The sequence below is a fragment of the Mastomys coucha genome, unplaced genomic scaffold (genome assembly GCF_008632895.1).
Source record: "Mastomys coucha isolate ucsf_1 unplaced genomic scaffold, UCSF_Mcou_1 pScaffold22, whole genome shotgun sequence".
Taxonomy (NCBI): domain Eukaryota; kingdom Metazoa; phylum Chordata; class Mammalia; order Rodentia; family Muridae; genus Mastomys; species Mastomys coucha.
In genome coordinates this window covers 12278361-12297561 of record NW_022196905.1, presented here as the reverse complement: position 1 = coordinate 12297561, position 19201 = coordinate 12278361, and the positions used below count along the sequence as shown (strand labels likewise).

Genomic DNA, 19201 nt, shown 5'->3' with positions numbered 1-19201 from the left:
GAACCTCTCTTTCATCCATGACGCCCCCATTTATTCAGAATATAGAGCCAGTAGAAGAAAAATGAAAAAAGAACACATGGGAAGAACGTGTCGCCCACTGAAAAGTCTGCCGAGGAAATAGTCAAAGTTCGAGATGCTGTTTTGGGTTTTATTTTTACCACAGGCCAACCCTTGGGGCCATGCAGAGTGAATTTTGCAGATACCATCTATACTGAAGGTGGCTACTCCTGATCAATGGCTGTGTCATCCCCATCCTTATGCAGCTGGGCCTGGGGTCTGATCCTGGTACAAGAGCCTGTGTCCTCAACCAGTCCAAGGATGTAAGCACCCAGCCCTGTCAGGTTGACATATCATTCTTTCAACAGTGTCACCAAGTATTAATGTTCAATTATGTGTCCTAGAAATGACCGTCATTTTTATGCTTTGTCTGAGCATGGCATTGTGGTAAGCTTAAAGACAAGGGCAGAAAGAAATACCCAGTAAATGAGCTATCAACACTCAGCTTCCCAGCACCGCCATGGAATTGCTGTGGAGTGCTGAATAGCAAATCAATGTTTAATTCTTTCTCTGATAGATGTTTGAGGGACTGCCAAGCCATTCATTCATTCCCTCACTCATTCACTCATTTTGTATTAGCGAGCTTGCGTGTCAGTAGTCTTATCTATTTACAGATGTCACATGCATCATCCCATGATATCACCACCACATTAAGCCAAGTATACTTTTTATAAGATAGTGAACAGATCATTATGTGCAAGGTGTCTTTTTATTTCACGAAGCTAGGTGTATGTCATCTACTATCAGACCAGAATGACAATGGTAGACTCTTCTGGAGGAATGTCAAGATCAATTCAGTCTCAACTTGTAAAGTTAACAGAATCCGTCCAGTTCCAGAATCCTCCTTTCTCGGTACTCAAAATGAGCTTCTGGCAGAGGCATGTTTTCAGAAACATACCTGGAATTCTATGCATCAGGCTGCACTCAGTAGCTTGGATATGGTCTAAATACTGCTTGTGTCTGTTCTCATTAAGATTAACTCCACCCCCTTTCTCTCAGATATTATGGCGAGGCAATATATATATATATATATATATATATATATATATATATATGTGTGTGTGTGTGTGTGTGTGTATATATATATATATACACACATATATATATGTATATATATATATCTGAACAAAGGAAAAATATCTGAACAAATGGCTACCTCTTTGTGGTTTTCATTGAATTTACATGCAAAGGTGATCAATAACAAGCTAGCAAACTTCTCATAGAACCAATACTGAGAGATAATAGGCAGTAATTACATGGTAACTTCCTACAAAAGTGAGATAAAGCCTAGACATGATAATACAAGCTTAAGTTGCTCAGGCTGGAGCTCAATGGATTTTCCCCACGGCAGTAATTTTTAAGAGACAGAAAACAAAAATTAATTAATTAATTAATTAATTAATTAAAACCAACAAAGCAATTATTTTCTGGTAGAAAAATATTCAGTTAAAAAAAATAATAATCATTTCACTTTCGCTTTAACATTTGAGGAAAGATGATTTGGGGTCCTGCTTGTTAGGAGTTCTGGGTCATGGGGGGCAGGGCATCTCATGCTATTTCACCCCTCTTTTCAACTGCACTGGGAAAGTCCTTTTTATCTTCTCCTCCATTTCCTCTTTCTTTGTTCTGCCTACAACATTCCCAGCAACCTTCTCCTGGGATTTCTTTCCTCCAGCTCCAGTCCTGTTTCCCAGACACTTTCTTCTATTCTAGGAAAGATCCAGAAGGGGAACAGAGCCCTTCTCCATTCCTCAGAAGCCCCACCTCTCTCTCCCTTTCTTGGTTCCTACCTATTGCTAGATTCTCCGTCTGCAACGCCATTCTGTTGGTGGATCGCTTGGTGTGTTTGTGTCCCTCAAGCCAGTTTCCCAATAATCTTCATCTTATTTACCTGTTCCTCTTGACTTTCATCTCCAGAGACTCCTCCTCTGTTGTCAGATTAGACTATACATTCACAAGTTACATGCAAACAGTAGCAGTTTCATGAAAACAGCGGATTTTATTCCATGCATAACTGTGTTCAAATTTTCCTTCTCTTTGATATTAAAAATGGAAAACCAGGGCGCAATGTGGTGGTCCATGCTTATAATCCTAGCATCTAGTAGGCTGAGGCAGGAAGATTGTGAGATCTTCTGGGCAAGGTTAGCAGTCTGGGTTATAAAGCTAGACCATGTCTCAAAACAAACAAAAGCCCAAGAAACAAAACTTGGTTTGTTGCCATTGCTTGAAATTCCTGCCCAAACTGCATCCAAAATTCAACTGCTTCTGGTTCCCTTGAGACCGAATCATCCAGACACACCACAAGGCAATATCACCCTCCAGATGTCTAAAATAGTTCCTTCAGTGGTCACTGATGGCATTTTAACCCCTATATTACAATGATTTTCAACCCTTCAAACTTCCTAAAACTCTCAGAGCCTGGTTGATACTGTTTTGAAATTTTATTCATTTATTTGGTGGGGGTGGAGGGGTTGGACAAAAATAAAAACATTAAGCACCTAAGATTCAAGTCTGAGAATCCAAGGCTGAAAGATTAAATCTTAACTTCTGGATAGGGAAGCAGCTCACACACAAAGATAACAACTCTGGATTCTCTGCAAGGCCCGCAGGGTCTGGTGGCAGGAGTTATTTCCTCTTTTCTGTGGAGGACTAGGAAGGACTTCCCCTTTCAGTGACAGCCAAGATAAGAGGAAAAGGATGTAAAACAAAGTGTCAAGGGGAGGAGGGACCATGAAGGTGACACATACCAGGCATGGAAGCAGCCAAGTCAGGTGCAGAGTACAGGGCCCTACAGCACCTGTGGGAAAGTGCAAGACTTGGGCCCTGGCTTCACAAGATGTGTGTGGAAGGCCAAGAGAGGAGTGCAAGCTCTAAACCAGGTAGCCTGGAATGTTCAGCTCATATCTGAAGGGCAACAGGAAAATACTAAAAAAATTTAAGTGGAAGAAGACTTGATCAAGTTTTGCTTCACACACACACACACAAAAGTCTTTAATGGAAAAACGAGGGGTCAATGTTAGGGGTGGGGTAACTGAAGAGACAGAGAAAACTCAGAAGCTTGACATAGCTCTTAATGGTGAGGAGAAGAAGCATTTAGAAGGAAGAATCAACAGCCAACAGAGAGAGGAAGAAAGGGAGATGCCAGCAGGACTCCAGAATCTCATGGTGACTCTACCAGCTTTTCGGGGAGGGTGATGAGGACGGAACCAGAGCAGATTAAACATGAGGAATGGAGTCTTTGGCTCTTGCTTTGTACCTTTCTTCTTTTCTTGGATTATTGGTTCTGGAAAGGACCCCAGAAATCAGTTCACCCACATCTCCACCTTTGACAGCCCAACCCCCATAACCTTGCCTCTCTTTGTAAGTTTTCACTCCACTGAGGCTTTAAAAGCAGGCATTCCCTGCAAACTCTGCTATCTCCTCTTCTATCTGTTCTCTCTAGATCCATGGCTGTAGATCCATCCACAACTCCACCTTTAGTGGACATCAGAAAACAAAAGCTTTTGGGAGAGAACCCGCTTTACTGAGGACCCATGTAGAGAAATTTTAATGACTCTATTTACTTTGTAATTCCATGGATAAGTTTAACCATAATTTATGGCACAGTGCTTTCAAGTGTTTTATCACCTGTGTGGTAGGATTAGGTTGATGAAGATAATTCTCATCAAAACCAACAAGAATATGGCATTCCTAGAGAAGGGCCTAACATTAATCCCACGACCAACACAAACCCATCAATACGCGCGCACACACACACACACACACACACACACACACACACACACACACACACATATCCCTGAAGTTCTTCGATCAAAACCAGAACCATCTAGGGATACTTTAAGTTCCATGTAAAGGACCGCAGTTCTAGCGACCATCTAACCATGGTGTTCATGCTTTAGTGACTGTGGCAAAGCCAGAGCCCCAGTGAGGTCATAGGGATGCCTGTCTCCATGTTCATCCATTAAGTGTGTATGTGAAGCAATTTCAAGAACAAAAACAAGTAATAACTTTAAATGTCAGGGCATGGAAGTAGAGAGCTCCAGGAGGTTGGAAGTTATGGCCCCTGCTTCCCTGTATACAGAGATCTCTATTAGTTATTTAACCCTTTCTGGCCTTTTCATTCATCTGTAAAATGGGGATACAGTTATTCATTGTAGGATCACATGCAAATTAACTAGTTAATAATAATCTGTTTTAGAGCAAAGCTTGCTCATAGCTTGATTTTTAAAAATTCAAATACATGTCATTTCATGCATGTGTGCTTGACCTTTACTTCCCTTAGAAATTCAGTCCAACATTTACTTGGTCTCTTTTGAACACTCAAGTGATGAATGTTGCTGAGTGCTTACAGTTCCTAGTCAAATATGAATAACTTTCAGAGACTAAGTACTGGGTGCCTGTCATCATGGTAATTGATGGTGTTTTCACTTCAGGGTGTGGGCCTGATACTCATAGGGCTCAATGGGGAAAGTAAATGAACTGACTGGACAAAATCTCTTGCCCAGTACTTCTGCTACTCATAACTCATTACTGCCAAGTGGTCTCACTCTTAGCAAGAGGGAATAGCCACCCATACCCACACGCACCCACACACACCCACACCCACACACTCACACACACCCACACACACCCACACACACACACACACACACACTGGTTAAGTTGATTCCTTGATCTTTATTTTCTATTAATAAATTAAAATGTGTGGCTGTGTGGCTTATCATTACAATTCTTTACAAAGGTCGGGTCTTTACTAATTCCATGAGGAAGGATAAATGCTTTACACCTAAACAAAGGATAATTTGCATGGCCATGAAATTCAAGCCTGTCTCTCCCTGTTGTCAGTGTCTAGATCCCACGCTGCCCTGAGAGGAAGCATGCAGGCACAGGCATACTGTATTTCAAATGGAGATTTTATGTAAGCTTATTTTTATAGTGATTCCAAGAGTAGCTGCTCTGCTTTTTATCTATGCAAACTGGAAATAAAGTAGGCACCCTGCCAGGTCCATGACAGCAGGCCAGGCCCAGGCTACCACGGGTGACTCATACAATGACATCTAAGGGTCCAGAAAAGAACCCTGACTAATGGCTTTTGGATTCCATGTGACCTTTGATCCCCAATGCCTTCGACCAAAATAAATGACCTAATTTCAAGAAACTCCATCCAGTATGTGACCCTAATGAGTGAAAATTTACCTGCTCCACAGTGATTAATAGGTACTTGCTACTTATCATGATTCCTTAAATCTTAGCCAAACTAGGACGAATTGACTTTTCAGATATTCGTATTTTAAAACAACTCACTTTCCAGGTTGGTGAAAATTTGAGAGTGCCAGCGATTAAGTCAGAAGTTCACCACAGAGCAAATGAAAAATACGCATACAGTTCTCCGAGTCTCAGTACTTACTGAGGTAGTGACCACAGGCTGACAAAAGCCTTGGTCTCCAGGGATGCAGCAGGACTGTGGGGGATGTCCACAACCTCTGCACACTCTGCCCTCACAGGACAGTTAACTTCCATCTCTGGACACCATCCCCAGAACACTGAGGGGAGATGGGAGGACAGCGTCATCTGTAACTAGACCTTCATTGCAACCTTCCCACCTGCCCAGAATGTCCAGGTACAATGTCAATAAGCTAGACAAAAAGATTCTCGTGTCTTTGTGACCTTGGCTAAGCAGAAGCTTTTTGGCATGTTAGATGTACTCATGAAAGCTGTCTGATACCCAAAGCAAAGTTGTTATACACCGAAAAATAACTGGAGATTGCAAAGGAAACACAAAACACCTTGGTCTGACTGATACAATGAAAATGATTGGGTTTTAAAACCAGGTTTAGGGAAGTATAAAAATCAAGAAAAATCATCTCTCTAGTTAAAATGTGTCTCTTGCCATATGTCCCTGAGATCTTGGCTAGGCAAGGTATCGCCAGTGAGCCAAGAAAATGGACATCACTGGAAGCTTGCTAAAAATTCTTATCCTTGAATCAGAATTTGTGTGTTTTGAAAAAGATCCCCAGACAATTTGAGTGTCTACTAAAATTTCAAGGATCGTTTCTATAAAACTAGCTAAAGAATCTTCAAGTTGGTCATAATTTCTATTTTCTGATGTTTTAGAAAACAACCTTTAACTTTTGAAGGCCAATCTTTATGCTTCCATGACTTTCTGAATGTGCTCAATGTAAGCCTCATGATACACATACAAGGGGATGCTATGATTATAAATTATAAATGCTATATGGATATAAAAATCATGACAGTGTCTTCTATTAAGAATCTAGACGTTGCTCTGCATTTTTCCATTGAATCACCTCAGTGATTTTCTTTAACACAGCATCACCTTTATATATGATGTTTAATACGCAGAGGCAGTCTGAACTATGTCTGCCTATTCTAGGTAAAGCAAGAAAGGAAGCACCAATCACCAAGATGGGGACTGAACAAGAAGGGAAATAGGTCACTGCAAGCCACCAACATGATAATGTCAATACAACCACACTCTAATGAGCAAGCCCAAGTGAGTATGCCTCTCATCTTGTCTTCTACCCCCAGCAGCCAACAAATTTACTATGACATGATATAGATTATCTTGAAGATGCTAATTGATTTTTTTTTTTTTTTTTTGTCTCTCACTATGTGGCTCTGGCTGTCTTGGAACTTGCTAAGTAGACCAGGCTAACCTTGAATAGAGATCTGCCTGCCTCAGCCTCCTGAGCGCTGGGATTAAATGTGTATGCCACTGCACCTGACATAATTCATTTTTCTAAATATGAGCAATGACTATGGAAGTGAACAGTTCTGTGTTGTAAACAACAGATACACAGGTCTGTATATTTCAGGAAGCTGATTCCAACCTTCAGATTAATTCTAATATTCTACACCCTGAGACAGCCAATCTATGTAACATTTTACTTGACTAGTTCAAATATAGAAGATAACATTTATAGCCGAGAAGTTAATTGAATTATGCCATATTTGAGTGTTATTTTTCAGGCTTTTTCCAAAGGCTCTGAGTAGCTATGCCTTAATTAAATTTAATTTGGTCTTCGTGTATAGTGTTAGTTAGCATATTCACTTCAGTGTACACATCCAACATCATTTACACCTTTCAACTAGAGGCCCTTGAAGACATTTCCATGCAGGAATATTCACATCTGATTTATGGAGCTGCTACAACAACCAATCTTCCAGTATCACTACAACACATAAGAACAGCCTACCTGAAACATAAATTCCACATACACTTAAAAATATTATTGTCCGTAATCTAATATAACAGAATGTTTCTAAGCTTACAGCCTTGCATGCAGAAGCAATTTTTCAAGCATTAATACTTAAATGGGTCATAGATACCACATCTGTCATTCTGTCCTGAAGTCTATGAGGCAAAACCAAGACTATGCTGGCCTATCGATTTTTCTAGCATTTGCTTTAATTTACTTAACCATTGAGAAATCCATCAGTACATAAAGGGCAACTGTCCATTACTGCCTCATTTGCAGACATTCCTTCCCCTCATTTTTGGTAAATATTTCCCTTCAATCGCTATGTGTTTACAGTGTAAAAATGAATTAGGAAAGTGCGCACACCTGTTCCTGTTCAGTAACGGCTGCGCTGAGGTATATGTAACGTGCTTAAAGATAGAATAAATATCTAGACATTATTACATCTGTGTGCAAAGGGTGGTAAATTAGATCCTAATTACATTAACAGGGATTCTGCCTCCCAGCTTAAATTTTACATGAGCACTCCGCGAAGCTGCAAAGGCTCTGCTGTGGTTTCTTTATGAGCTGGTGATTACAGCTACTTCCTATGCGGTCACTAAATATTCTGTTTACAAATAAATGAAGAATCTTTGAGCCAACTTGCCAGGGTAATAATCTATTTTTTTTGCTCCCCCTCCCTCCTCGTAACAAACCCTCTCCGCACACGCATGGCAACAATCAGGAGCCCTGGCTTCCTCTAATTACTCCATCACGTAATTTCACAAATTGCCATGTCACTAGGGAGCCAAGTGCAAAACACGCTCACAGTGGGAACTCGGGCAGCAGCTCTCATTTACTACGCGTTCCTTGTTAAATTAAACACGGAAACACCAGTTGTATGAAAGAAGTCAAAAAGAATGCTGGCAAATGAGCCAGACACGTATAGCTCGTATTTGCCATTTTACCTTATTATGTGGCTGGCAACAGACAAGAGGATCCACTTGCCTGGCTCAGTCTTATTTCAACAGAGCTGCTCCAATACACCAAAAGGCTGAGAAAAAAAAAAAAAATGGGCTTGTCCAGAGAGTAAACTCTATCATCTACCAGCAGAAATGTGGACACCTAGGAAAAACATGTGATATTCTCCAGGCCCACATTCATTATCCTTTCTGCTACGTGAAATGCCTGCCCCTGATCGTCACAGGAGAAAGCGCATTCACAGCAGATAAATGGCTTCTAAGTCCTTTGAAGATATAAACAGCATGCTGCATTTCTATCCTGGCTAGAAAGACAGACCCAAATTCCACTAATCTTTAAAAAAATCCTCAAAAACAAAGTTCATCAATCAAGTTCGCACAGTATTAGGTGTTTCTCTTTTAAGCGTTAATGCACATGTTTCTGAAACACATCAAGATAAATGCTCCTTCATCCCAGGACAGACGTGGGTGGAAGGAAAGAGTGTGCAGCCAGTGACATTACTAGAGGGAGTGAACCTGAGGTTATACTCCTGGAAGCTGACATTTTTATATCAACAACTAAACACAGCCACTGGTAATTAAAGGTAGTGCTTTGTGACTCAGGAGCCAGCGGGGTCAGGTACCGTTTTCCATCACAAACCGGTCCTTTATGCATGTAGATTTGCCAGCATTATCTGCACAGGGAGAAGCAGACATTAACAGCAGCTGTCTCTCTGCTTTTACACTGAACATTCTATTCATACAGACAGGTGGAGTAATTTAAAAGCCGATGCGGTGCAATTTCAATGTGACTAATGTCACTGCCGACTAAAATGCCACCATTACCACTGTTTATGGAAACATTACTAAAATTACATTTTATTCATAAGAATTTTAGGATTCTGGTTATTACTAGCTTTAAAACGATCAGCTCTCTGTGTCATACCCCAGAGCAGCAGCTTAATTCTCTTGGGTTTAGCAGACTCCTTTGCTGACAGTTGTGTTGTAGGTCCAAGAGTAATCGGGGCTGCATAAGCAGTTCCTTCTATCTCCATAAAGCAAATTAAAGACATAGCTCTTTGGCATCCTGACTATGTGTCAGGGGGAAAAAGGTCTTCCAGGAGCTAAATTCTGTGTTCATGGGTTACTTGGGATTTGCATGAGGGAAGATTCTTTACCCTAAAACCACTGTCAGATAGGGGTAGAAATTTGCATATCTCTAATGGGAAAGGTGAGCAGTTAAACTGTGTTTAGAATCTGAAATTCTAACAGTTGTAAATTATGAAGATTATCATAAACTATCCTGGACTGTGGCCTTGTCTCTCTGTCGCGGTAAATATGTGTAGGAAGTAATCTAGGAACGAAAGGACCATTCATGGCCCAGAGTTAGCAGGCACCATCATGCCACACTCAGGAAATCCTGTGCCAAATTCCCTGACTCATTTTTTTTTTTTTTTACTTAAAAATATACTAATTAGCTAGTTACGAGATGAGGTTATAATTATACCTTTGAACTCCCACAATGCAACAGTGCAGTTTGATTTGGCTTGTGTTTGAGAGGCAACTGGGTGGAAATACATAGAAATTCAAGCCAGGAGAACTGGTCCAAGGTTAGTGAGTGTTGAGCCTCAAGCCTGAGAAGAATCATCCTGCCCACCTCACAGCACTGACTAAGTCCACTGTGCGTGAAAGAGTGTTCCATTACAAATCCCCACAGACATAGGGATTAGAATTTATTCAGGCCATTGATCAACTGGTTTCGTTTCCAGCTGTTTAAAAGGCAAAATGATCCAATACCAAAATAATCAATAAAGCAACACCATAAAGGGAAGAGACAATCTTTGTGTGTACGTGTGTATGTGTGTGTGTGAAGTCATTTTTGTGGAGTTCCTCCCCTGCAACATTTGGAATGTAAGAATTATTCCTAAACTTTTGTAAGCTGGCCTGAAAATGATTTTTGTGTTTGTTTGTTTGTTTTTTTCTTTTTCTTAGAGTGAATGTTTACGTGAACAGATGACCTTCCTGGCCTCTAGACTTCTGAACTTTCTAAGATACCAAGTTCTCAGGGTCATTTTTGTCCTAGGACAATGGAAGCTCTTGGGTGATTCAAGGACTCCAGCAACAATAAAATAACAGCTGGCCACTAAGATTCTAAGAACCAAACAGCAGATTCCAACATGGGTTAAGTTGGGATATATTGCCTTCATCCTTTTTCTTTTTAAAGACATAATAACAATGAAACATTTACATTCAAGTAGTTACCAAGAATCTCTATTTACCAAAGTTCAGTTAATATGAAAGTGGGCCAATTATATCTCACTTAACTACTAACTAACTTAGGATGTTAACATTCATACACATCAAGTTATTTAAGGTCTGTCTTTAGATAATATATTTTATACTGGAAGCCATGGCCACTGAGTGGTCATTATTGAGTGAGGACATTCAGTTGTGTCTCCAGAAACCAAGACTGAAGGGGCTTTGCAGTGTCAGAAGGATTCATGACATATTCCCTCAGGACCAGTTTCTCTGCTGGCCTACAAGAAAGAGGAGTCCAAGTGTCCTATCTGAATTCTTCAGAATTATTTTCCTGTTTCATTCATAGTATTGCGTTGTGCTTTGGGTAGGGTTAAGGAATCAGGAAGGGTTGTTTCAATGACTTTTGGTTTGGTGTATTTGAAAAGCTGAGGCCCTTATCTATTCTCAGCAAATTCCTTACCATTGAGATACTTTCCCAGAAGCTGATTTTTTTTTTTTTTTTTTGAGAACTTGTCTGGCTGTGCCACTCATTCAGACTAGCCCCATCTTCTGTATCTTCCTGACTAACTCTTCGACTACTGGGGTTACAATCACAAGCCACCATCTCTGGCTCTACTATATCCTTAACACCCTTAGGTGAGCCCAAGCCTGAGTCTCTATACTCAAGAGATGCCTATGTCACAAGCAATCATTTTGGTGGAAAAACTAAATAGTCATTATCATTATTGAACTGGAGCATCAATAAAATAAAATTTGCAATCTCAAGTTATTCTGTATAACTCAAGAAATCTTTGATCATGATCAAGTGGACTTGTGAGCCAAGAAATAAGCCTTTATAATATAGTCTCCCCCATTTGGTTGGCTACTGGCATGGGCTATATGACAGTTAATATTGGATGCCAACTTCATACACTTAAGAAGGGGGAATTTCAGCTGAAGAACTGCCTCAACCATAATGCCTGTGGACACATGCGTGTATATTTTTTAAATTGCTAATTAATGTAGAATGGCCCAGTCCACTGTGGGTGGTACCATCCTTATTCAGATAGATAGGCCTGAGCTGTATCAGAAAAATAACTAAGTATAAGCTTGGGAACAAGTCAGTAAGCAATACTCTTCCATGAACTCTGCTTCAATTCCTACTCTAACTTCCCTCTGTGCAGAACTGTTAAAATCAATCTTTTCATTCCCACGTTTCTTGTGGGTTGTGGTATTTATTCACAGCAATAGATGTGAACAGGCTGACATACACAGAAATGGAAAAACTACACAACAGGACTAATTTGGAAACTTGAAGCAAAATAGATCACTTTTCCTTATTATGACTGGCAGAGATGGCAAAGGTTTGAATTTTTTATCCTGCAGAAAAATGCACATTCAAGTATATTATTAAAAATAAACATGTACATTTAGTCATACTTTCATTAGAATGACTGAGGTATGAGGAGGATGTTTCCAATCATGTCAAACACAGCATTCTAATTCCATGACATATAGTTTTACTTCTCTCCAAACAAACAACCAAACCAATCCAAAGCAAACCATACAAAATATTTCCCTCTCTAAAACAAAACCAACCTCTATTTCCCTTAGTCAAACCCCCATTCTTTAGAGCAAAGTACCTTCCAGGGAATCTTACCTTTTTGGTTTGGTTGGTCAGATTTTTTTGAGACAGGGCCTCTCTATGTAGCACATACTCTCTAGTTAAGCCAGGCTGTCCTCAAACTTTCAAAGCTTCTGCCCATGTCTTTGGAACACCAAATTCCTGGGATTATGGGTTCTGATACCACTGTTGGCTTCTAGGACTGTCAGAGCCTGAGAGAGTAACCAATCAGGTTTGTATAACACAGAATTCCTAAAGACTGGATTGAGTTAGTTTAGGAGAACGAGGGTAAAAAGGAAGATAGTTTCACACGTGGACATGTGGTATCCCAATTTTAAGCTAAATGATAAACTGAGGAGGAGCGGTTGCATGCATATTCATTGACCATGTTTGATATGTTGTCTTAGAAAACATATCATCATTAATTGGAATAAAAGGCAGCCATGCTGCTGACGTGGGCTTTGAAGTCTGAATGATGGCTAGAGTTCAGTCATGTGTATAGCCACAAGCAGCCTAATAACATGAGCTCACGTGGGCACTTTTGATTTAAACTCAATCTTTATCTAATTAGCCCAATTAAGAGTACATCAGAGGGCTTGGGGGTGTGGCTCAGTGGTAGAGCACTTTCCTGGCATGTGCAGGCCCCAGGTTTGATTCCTAGAATCCAGGACAAAAAAGCATATGCCAAGAAACCAAATCTGCTTGCATTTCTTTTTTGGCTTTGGAAATGAAAGGAGTTTTCTATTTTCAGCTATTGCTAGCTGTTGCTAGCTAGACTCTACGAAAAGTCCCCCTGAGAAGGGACCGAGCATTGGTGAAATCGGTGAGCCATCTGAGGACAAGCACTCCACTCGCAGCTGGAAATGAGCATGGAACACCATCCTGTCTGTAAGTCCTGTGTACCTGTGTGAAGCTGGGCTTTTGTTTTCACATTTGATTGTTTTCTCTTTTCTGTCTCCTCATCAACAGAGCATAATTACACCAGGTCAAAGGTGCACAGCTAGGAGTGGGCAAGAAAGAACAGGCAATGGGAAGAGGTGGGGGAAAGGCTGGGAGAGGGCTCTGCCAGGTCACTAATGGCCTCTGGGGCAAGAACTTGAAGACAGGACTATGCTCCCCTTTGATCTTCTAATTCACAATGATCATTAGTATTAACTCCAATTCTTCTGGGTGAAGAACTCCAGCTGTAGCCTTTTCAGTTTACCTGACCTAAGAAAATTCATCACCCATCCATTAGGATTTCAATAACTACCTAAGAAAAAAGAAGGCAGCTGCCCTAGAATCTGTTAGCGCCCCCCCCCCATTCCATCTTCATGACTGAACAGAGTTTATGTGATGCATATCGCAGAATAATTAGGGCATTCCCATCTCTCCAATAATTAAATAATCCATTCCATTTTCCTCCTGAGACAGGTGATTCCCACTTGGATGAGAAGCAGTCAGGGTTCTTATGTAATCAGAGTTGGACTATGCTGCCTTTAAAAGCTGCAGCCATCTCTTAAGATTCAAAATGAGCCTCACTGGCTGAGTCTGAGTTAGTGCCAGCAGAACCTAGCTATGCGTGGAGGAAGTGTAAGTCCCGGGGGCTGGGGTGGAGGGGATGACCACAAAGGAACTCTTCTGTGTTGGAAAGAGCTTGTTTTAAATGTGATCCACAGACAGGAAAAGCTTTTACTGCTCCCTACTAGTGTTTAAGTATAGCGATTTAGTATCTGCAGATAATGCATGATGATTCATAGCTGCAATCCCAGTACTTGGGAGGCTGAGGCAGGAGGATTACTGCAAGTTGTAAAAAGAAAATCAAAAATTCTGGGTTACAGGTATGTCTTAGTAGTACAGGGCTGGCTTAGCACACAGTAAAGCCTTGGTTTTCAGCGACACACACACACACACACACACACACACACACACACAATTTAACTGCTCTAATTATAAAACAACTCCCTTATCCAGGCACGTGAGAATCAAAGTGGTCTGGGATTGGTTTAGACAGACCACCTTGCTGCAGGACTTTGTAATTACCCTGATTGACATCTCATGTAAGCTTTCACAAATACAGATGACCTGCCGTTCTGCTTTCTAAAATCTGCCCTACTTCTTTCTGAACAGGTGAGACAGGCTAAGAATATTCACTGTTAAGAAATGTAAGGAGAAAAGAAAATGTCACTGATAGCTCCCTGTGTGGATACTGACATACTTTCTGACCCCTCTAGTACCTTGATCAAGAGAAAAAGCCATTGAGATATCAATTAGAACTTTCCCACTACAATAATTGCCTGCAGTGTCTAGGTGGCGACTCTTCCAGAACTGTTAGCATGGCTATGACACTGAGATCCTCCAATGGATCTTGTTACCAAGATCAGAACCAGAGGACAACATCTGTCTCTTCTAGAGCAATCAATTCCCAGTCCAATTCCATTTGCTCCATGAGGAGAGTGGCAGACCCACAGGGCACTTTTCATCTAATAGTGTTTCTATGGAAACACAATTCTCAATCTGGATGATTCTACAAGCCCTCACACTGGCCGTATCCATGAGAGGAAGATCTTATAAATCAGATATTGAGCCATGAATTTAGCCACACACGTAGGAAAATATTTTCCAGGTTAGACTTTCACACAGAGAAAATAAAGAAATAAAGTAAATAGGCACACATAGAAAATATGTGTATTTGTCTCAGAAACGACATTCATAAGGCTTAGCCTGAGGGGATACTCATATCACTACAAAGACTGGGAGTCAGGAAGACTGGCTGCTAGTTAAAGTCAAGTAATGACCTTTGACCTTTGAATAGTTTCTCCACCTGAGTCTATATCTTGGCCTTCACTCCTCCCAACTTTCAGGATGCCTGGAATACACAGGGGCTCTAAACAGGAGCACACAATCACTGCACATTCTAAAGAAGACCACCATTAATCAGTTCTCTAGCTAGATTATAGCTGTAAAATGCAGTATTATCAGGTAGGGAAACCAAACACCCTTGCTTTTTACCTGAAACATTCTATTTAGTTCTTTTCTTCATTCCAAGTGACCCAGGAACATATCTTTATAGCACAATGTAGTAAAAGAAGAGGACTATGAAATATATCCATAGGAAGTCCAAAGACGTAGTATGCTGTTTACTTTGGGGATGATGCCCAGGAGAAGGGAAAATATCTTGACGTTAAGTCCTGAGCTGATTCTGACTCATGAAGATATTAAGTAGCTGGTAATTGTGTGCAATGGTTTGTCTTCAGGCAAACACAAGCATCTCCATGAATAAATGCTCCTATCTCCTTTCCGCTTCTCTCTTATTAACTATCTAAATCATGTCAGCCAGGCTTGTCTCGTGTAGGGAATCATTTCTTTGAAGAAACTTTCCCTACTTATCAACACTGACAAATGTTCGAGAAGTCTAAGCTGGAGGGGTTGACTCGATAACCAGCAGAGTCTCAGACTTGTTTCGTTTGCTCCTGTTGTTTGTATTACACATGAGTATGAAGGTTAGATGGCTACAGTCTGTGAGTCCAAGGAATGGCCTTTAGTACTCTGGACTAGTGACATGGGGGCCTGATTAAATCTACCTGTGGCTAACTGAATACCAGGGCAGTTTCTTTCACCTGCAGCTGGCTGCAAAGCCTTTTCTATGCCTTTGACACACAAATGCTTGAGGGCCTTTTCAGCTTTTAAGCTGAATAAACTCAATAGGAGGATCTGTCCATTTATTTTCAAAGGAAGGAAGAAAGAAAGGGAGAAAGAAAGAAAGAAAGAAAGAAAGAAAGAAAGAAAGAAAGGAAGGAAGGAAGGAAGGAAGAAAGAAAGAAAGAAAGAAAGAAAGAAAGAAAGAAAGAAAGAAAGAAAGAAAGGCGTTCCACCTTTGAGAGTACGCCTTTTGGTATTTGAGAAAAACTTATTTGTAATTTACCAATAAATGGTTATTGCTATTTTTTTTAATTAGTCAGAGTTTTGACTGCTCTTTTATGTGGAGCATTGTTTCAGAATTGAGTCTCCAGATGAATCACATTAATCACATAGAAATAATACAATTGTTTTACAATCTGTGACAGTTTTCCCAAAGAAGACATATGTGTCCCTAGAGAGCTACTAGGACTTGAAGTAAAGTTACCATAGGGTCAGTATTAGCAGGTAGGACACTCTGCAATACCCTTTCATATCTATTGTTTTTCCCATAGAATTTATTGGAATCAGTTCCTGACTGTAATTCTGTCTAAGTACTCCAGACATTCTCTCTGTAAGTATCAGGAAAAAAAGTGGGGGGGGGGGGGGCAAATTCCTTGAAAATAGAAATCCACTTGTTCTTTCTGTTACAGGAGGTGAGATGGATTCTCCTTGGAGAAAGTAGAGGGGTAAAATAGATTCCATGCTCTACTTTCAAAAATGCTACCAGAGGAACCGGCTTGTTGGAAGTCGTTCTCATCACCCGTAGTTCTTTATGAGCAGAAGGTGCTGGGTGGGTTGGGGTGTACAATTCCCCAATAGAAACGGCAAGGCAACTTCCCCAGACATTCCCCAGAAAGCTCAAGAAGCCTGGAGGGAGGACTTCTCTTCCAGGGCAGTGACCCACTCTAGCGACTGAGGGCAACCAGCCAGGCCTCCAGAAATCGCTCATGGGTAATTTCCATTACAATTGTCCCAGCAATACACAGTTCACGTAAGCATTATGCTACAGGTAAAATCATGCCACTAGAAAGGATTTGGTGTCTGTTTAATTTTTCTTTCTTTTAGACAGTATAGATCTCTGAAAGGTTCCTCACAGGGGAACAACCTGGGAAAACTGGCAGATGAGTAAGATACCTTGCTCTCATCTCTCTGATTTTGTCCTAACCAATATTTGACACTATTTTATTCAGGGACATCACAGAGTCATGTCACCCCGAACCTCCTTCTCAGGCTGAGAAGGGAGCTGAGCCTATCTATTTCTTCTTTCTGTTAAGATAGGAAAAGTTTGGTGTAAGTTCAGGACCATCCTGATTTGACTCTTACTGCAGAGCAGATCAGCCCGTTGGCTCTCAGACAAACTCAGAGCATCCCAGCATGAGCATCCAGACTGAATGTCACCTCTTCTCTAAATGATGCTTTCGTCATCTGCCCTGAGTACCACAGCCCTTCCTTCTCTAGCTCACCCACGGTTGATAATCATCCTCGGAAAGTCACACAAGGCAGACCACAAAACAGCCACCTATATGCAACAAATTATAGACAAGTAATGAAATCAGGATCCTTTCGAGGGAAGCAAATATGTTGTTAAAATCATGGTGTCTTAAACCAGTAGCTTCCAGTGCTAACGATCTCATGAACTTTACCAAAAAAAAAAAAAAAAAAAAAGCTCAACACTGTCTAGACCAAAGGTTCTCAACTTGTGGGTCAGATATCCTGCATATTATATATTTACAGTACGATTTCTAACAGTAGCAAAATGACAGTTAGTAAGTAGCAACAAAAATAAGTTTATGTTGGGGGTCAGCCACAACATGAGGAACTGTATTAAAGGGTCATAGCATTAGGAAGGGGGAGAACCACTGTTTTAGACCATGTTTTGAATCACGATGGGAAGAAGAGAAAACCAATTTGTGTTTAGTTTCTCTAACTGCTCTCAGTTTTTATTTCATTCATCAGGGCTGGAGAAGGTGGATTAATTTATATCCTTGAGTGTTATTGGAGGCATAGCCCCTATCCAGAGCAGCAGAATTAATGTTGTTTTCATATACCACTGAGTATGTTCCTTTAGACTAGAACAACTCTTGAAGAACATGGCTGGAAAACTGGGCAAGCGAGTGAGAGTCACCAGGCTCTGGACTTTCATGTTTGGGGGGAAAAGCCTTTAAGAAAATCAATCTAAGTTTAAAATAGTGAGTCTATTGAAGCCAAAGTCACAATTTTTAAACTTCTATTCATCTATGTACACCTATTTTAACCTGGATCCATAATATTGAAAATGCCCTGGTCAACAATTTTAACTCAATTTTTGAATATTATTTTAAAATCCATAGATTTTTAGTTTGGCTTCTTTCTTAAATGCCAAAAAGTCCACATACACTTACAATATAGTCGCCAAAAGATTGCAATTATAAATATTCTGAGCATGAAATTCATTCAGAACAATCAGCAAACTAAACAAATCCCCCGTTGGCGTAAAGCCCCGAGTCTCTAGTTTCTCACATCTCCAGAATTCCTGCAGTGAAAAGAGCAGTACTCACACAGACAATATAAACTGCTGCTCGGCTAGAAAAGTCCCAGGGGACTGCACAGGAAGAGTTGCCTGTGTATTGCTGTTTTCCTTTACAGCTCTCACTGCAGGGACAACTCTCACTGGGGTGACTCACCACATAACTGCTGTAATGAAAGGGTCTATTCAAGCCACTGTACAGCAAATTACATGACCATCTTCCATCCAAATATTATAGACAGTTTTGGAGAGCATTCACTAGGAGGGTCCACTAGAGTGCTCACTCCAGTTACCATCTATAGGAAAGGTTTTACTTTCCTTTTAGAAAGTTTAGTAACTAGCTGTAAGCACTTCAGAGTCACTTTGAAAAGCAATGTCATTAACACACATTCATAAAACCACAAGTACACATGGACTCCCAAGCCTTATAACTTACAAAAATTAACACAATTGCAATAGTGAACTTCAAATGAAGCTCCTGATTTAGGGTATGAGTCTAGAAAATAAGTGCTAACCCCTGGTTGAAAATGGGGAACACAGTGATGTAGAAAGTGCAGAGGGATAGTTTTTTTTTCTCTATCAAAACTGGTTCATTGTCCGTATTTAGTTTACATATGTCATTTAGAATCCACTTACTGTTAGATGCTGGAACAGCCACGCCCTCATGATATTGGTGGCTACTTTGGGAAAGATGCCACGCTTTTTGTGACGCTTTTTGTCCTTATCAGGGTCATCATCGTCACCTGTGCTGGGGGAAGCTACACTGTTGTCCAAGCCATCACCTGCAAATATAGTGAATCAAATTTTGACTGATGCTACCTTAACATGCTTTATTCAAATAGAATGCCTTTGGATACAAACAAAACCAAAAGAGCAGTTAAATGATTAGTAGTTTCTTTGGTACTTTTTTTTAAATTCCAAGACAAAGAGAAAGAACAAGGTCTCAGCCTATAAA

The 19201-nt window shown here is 40.5% G+C and overlaps 1 protein-coding gene across 3 annotated transcripts in view; it reads right to left on the bottom strand.

The window, feature by feature from the left end:
* The window catches only part of Meis1 (Meis homeobox 1), a 140844-nt gene that overhangs the window by 42183 nt on the left and 79460 nt on the right, over positions 1-19201 (bottom strand). For all 3 annotated transcript variants that reach the window (XM_031342251.1, XM_031342249.1, XM_031342250.1), the window contains one exon: positions 18883-19028. In XM_031342251.1, the coding sequence (XP_031198111.1) occupies positions 18883-19028 (146 nt within the window). The remainder of the gene's footprint in view (positions 1-18882; positions 19029-19201) is intronic.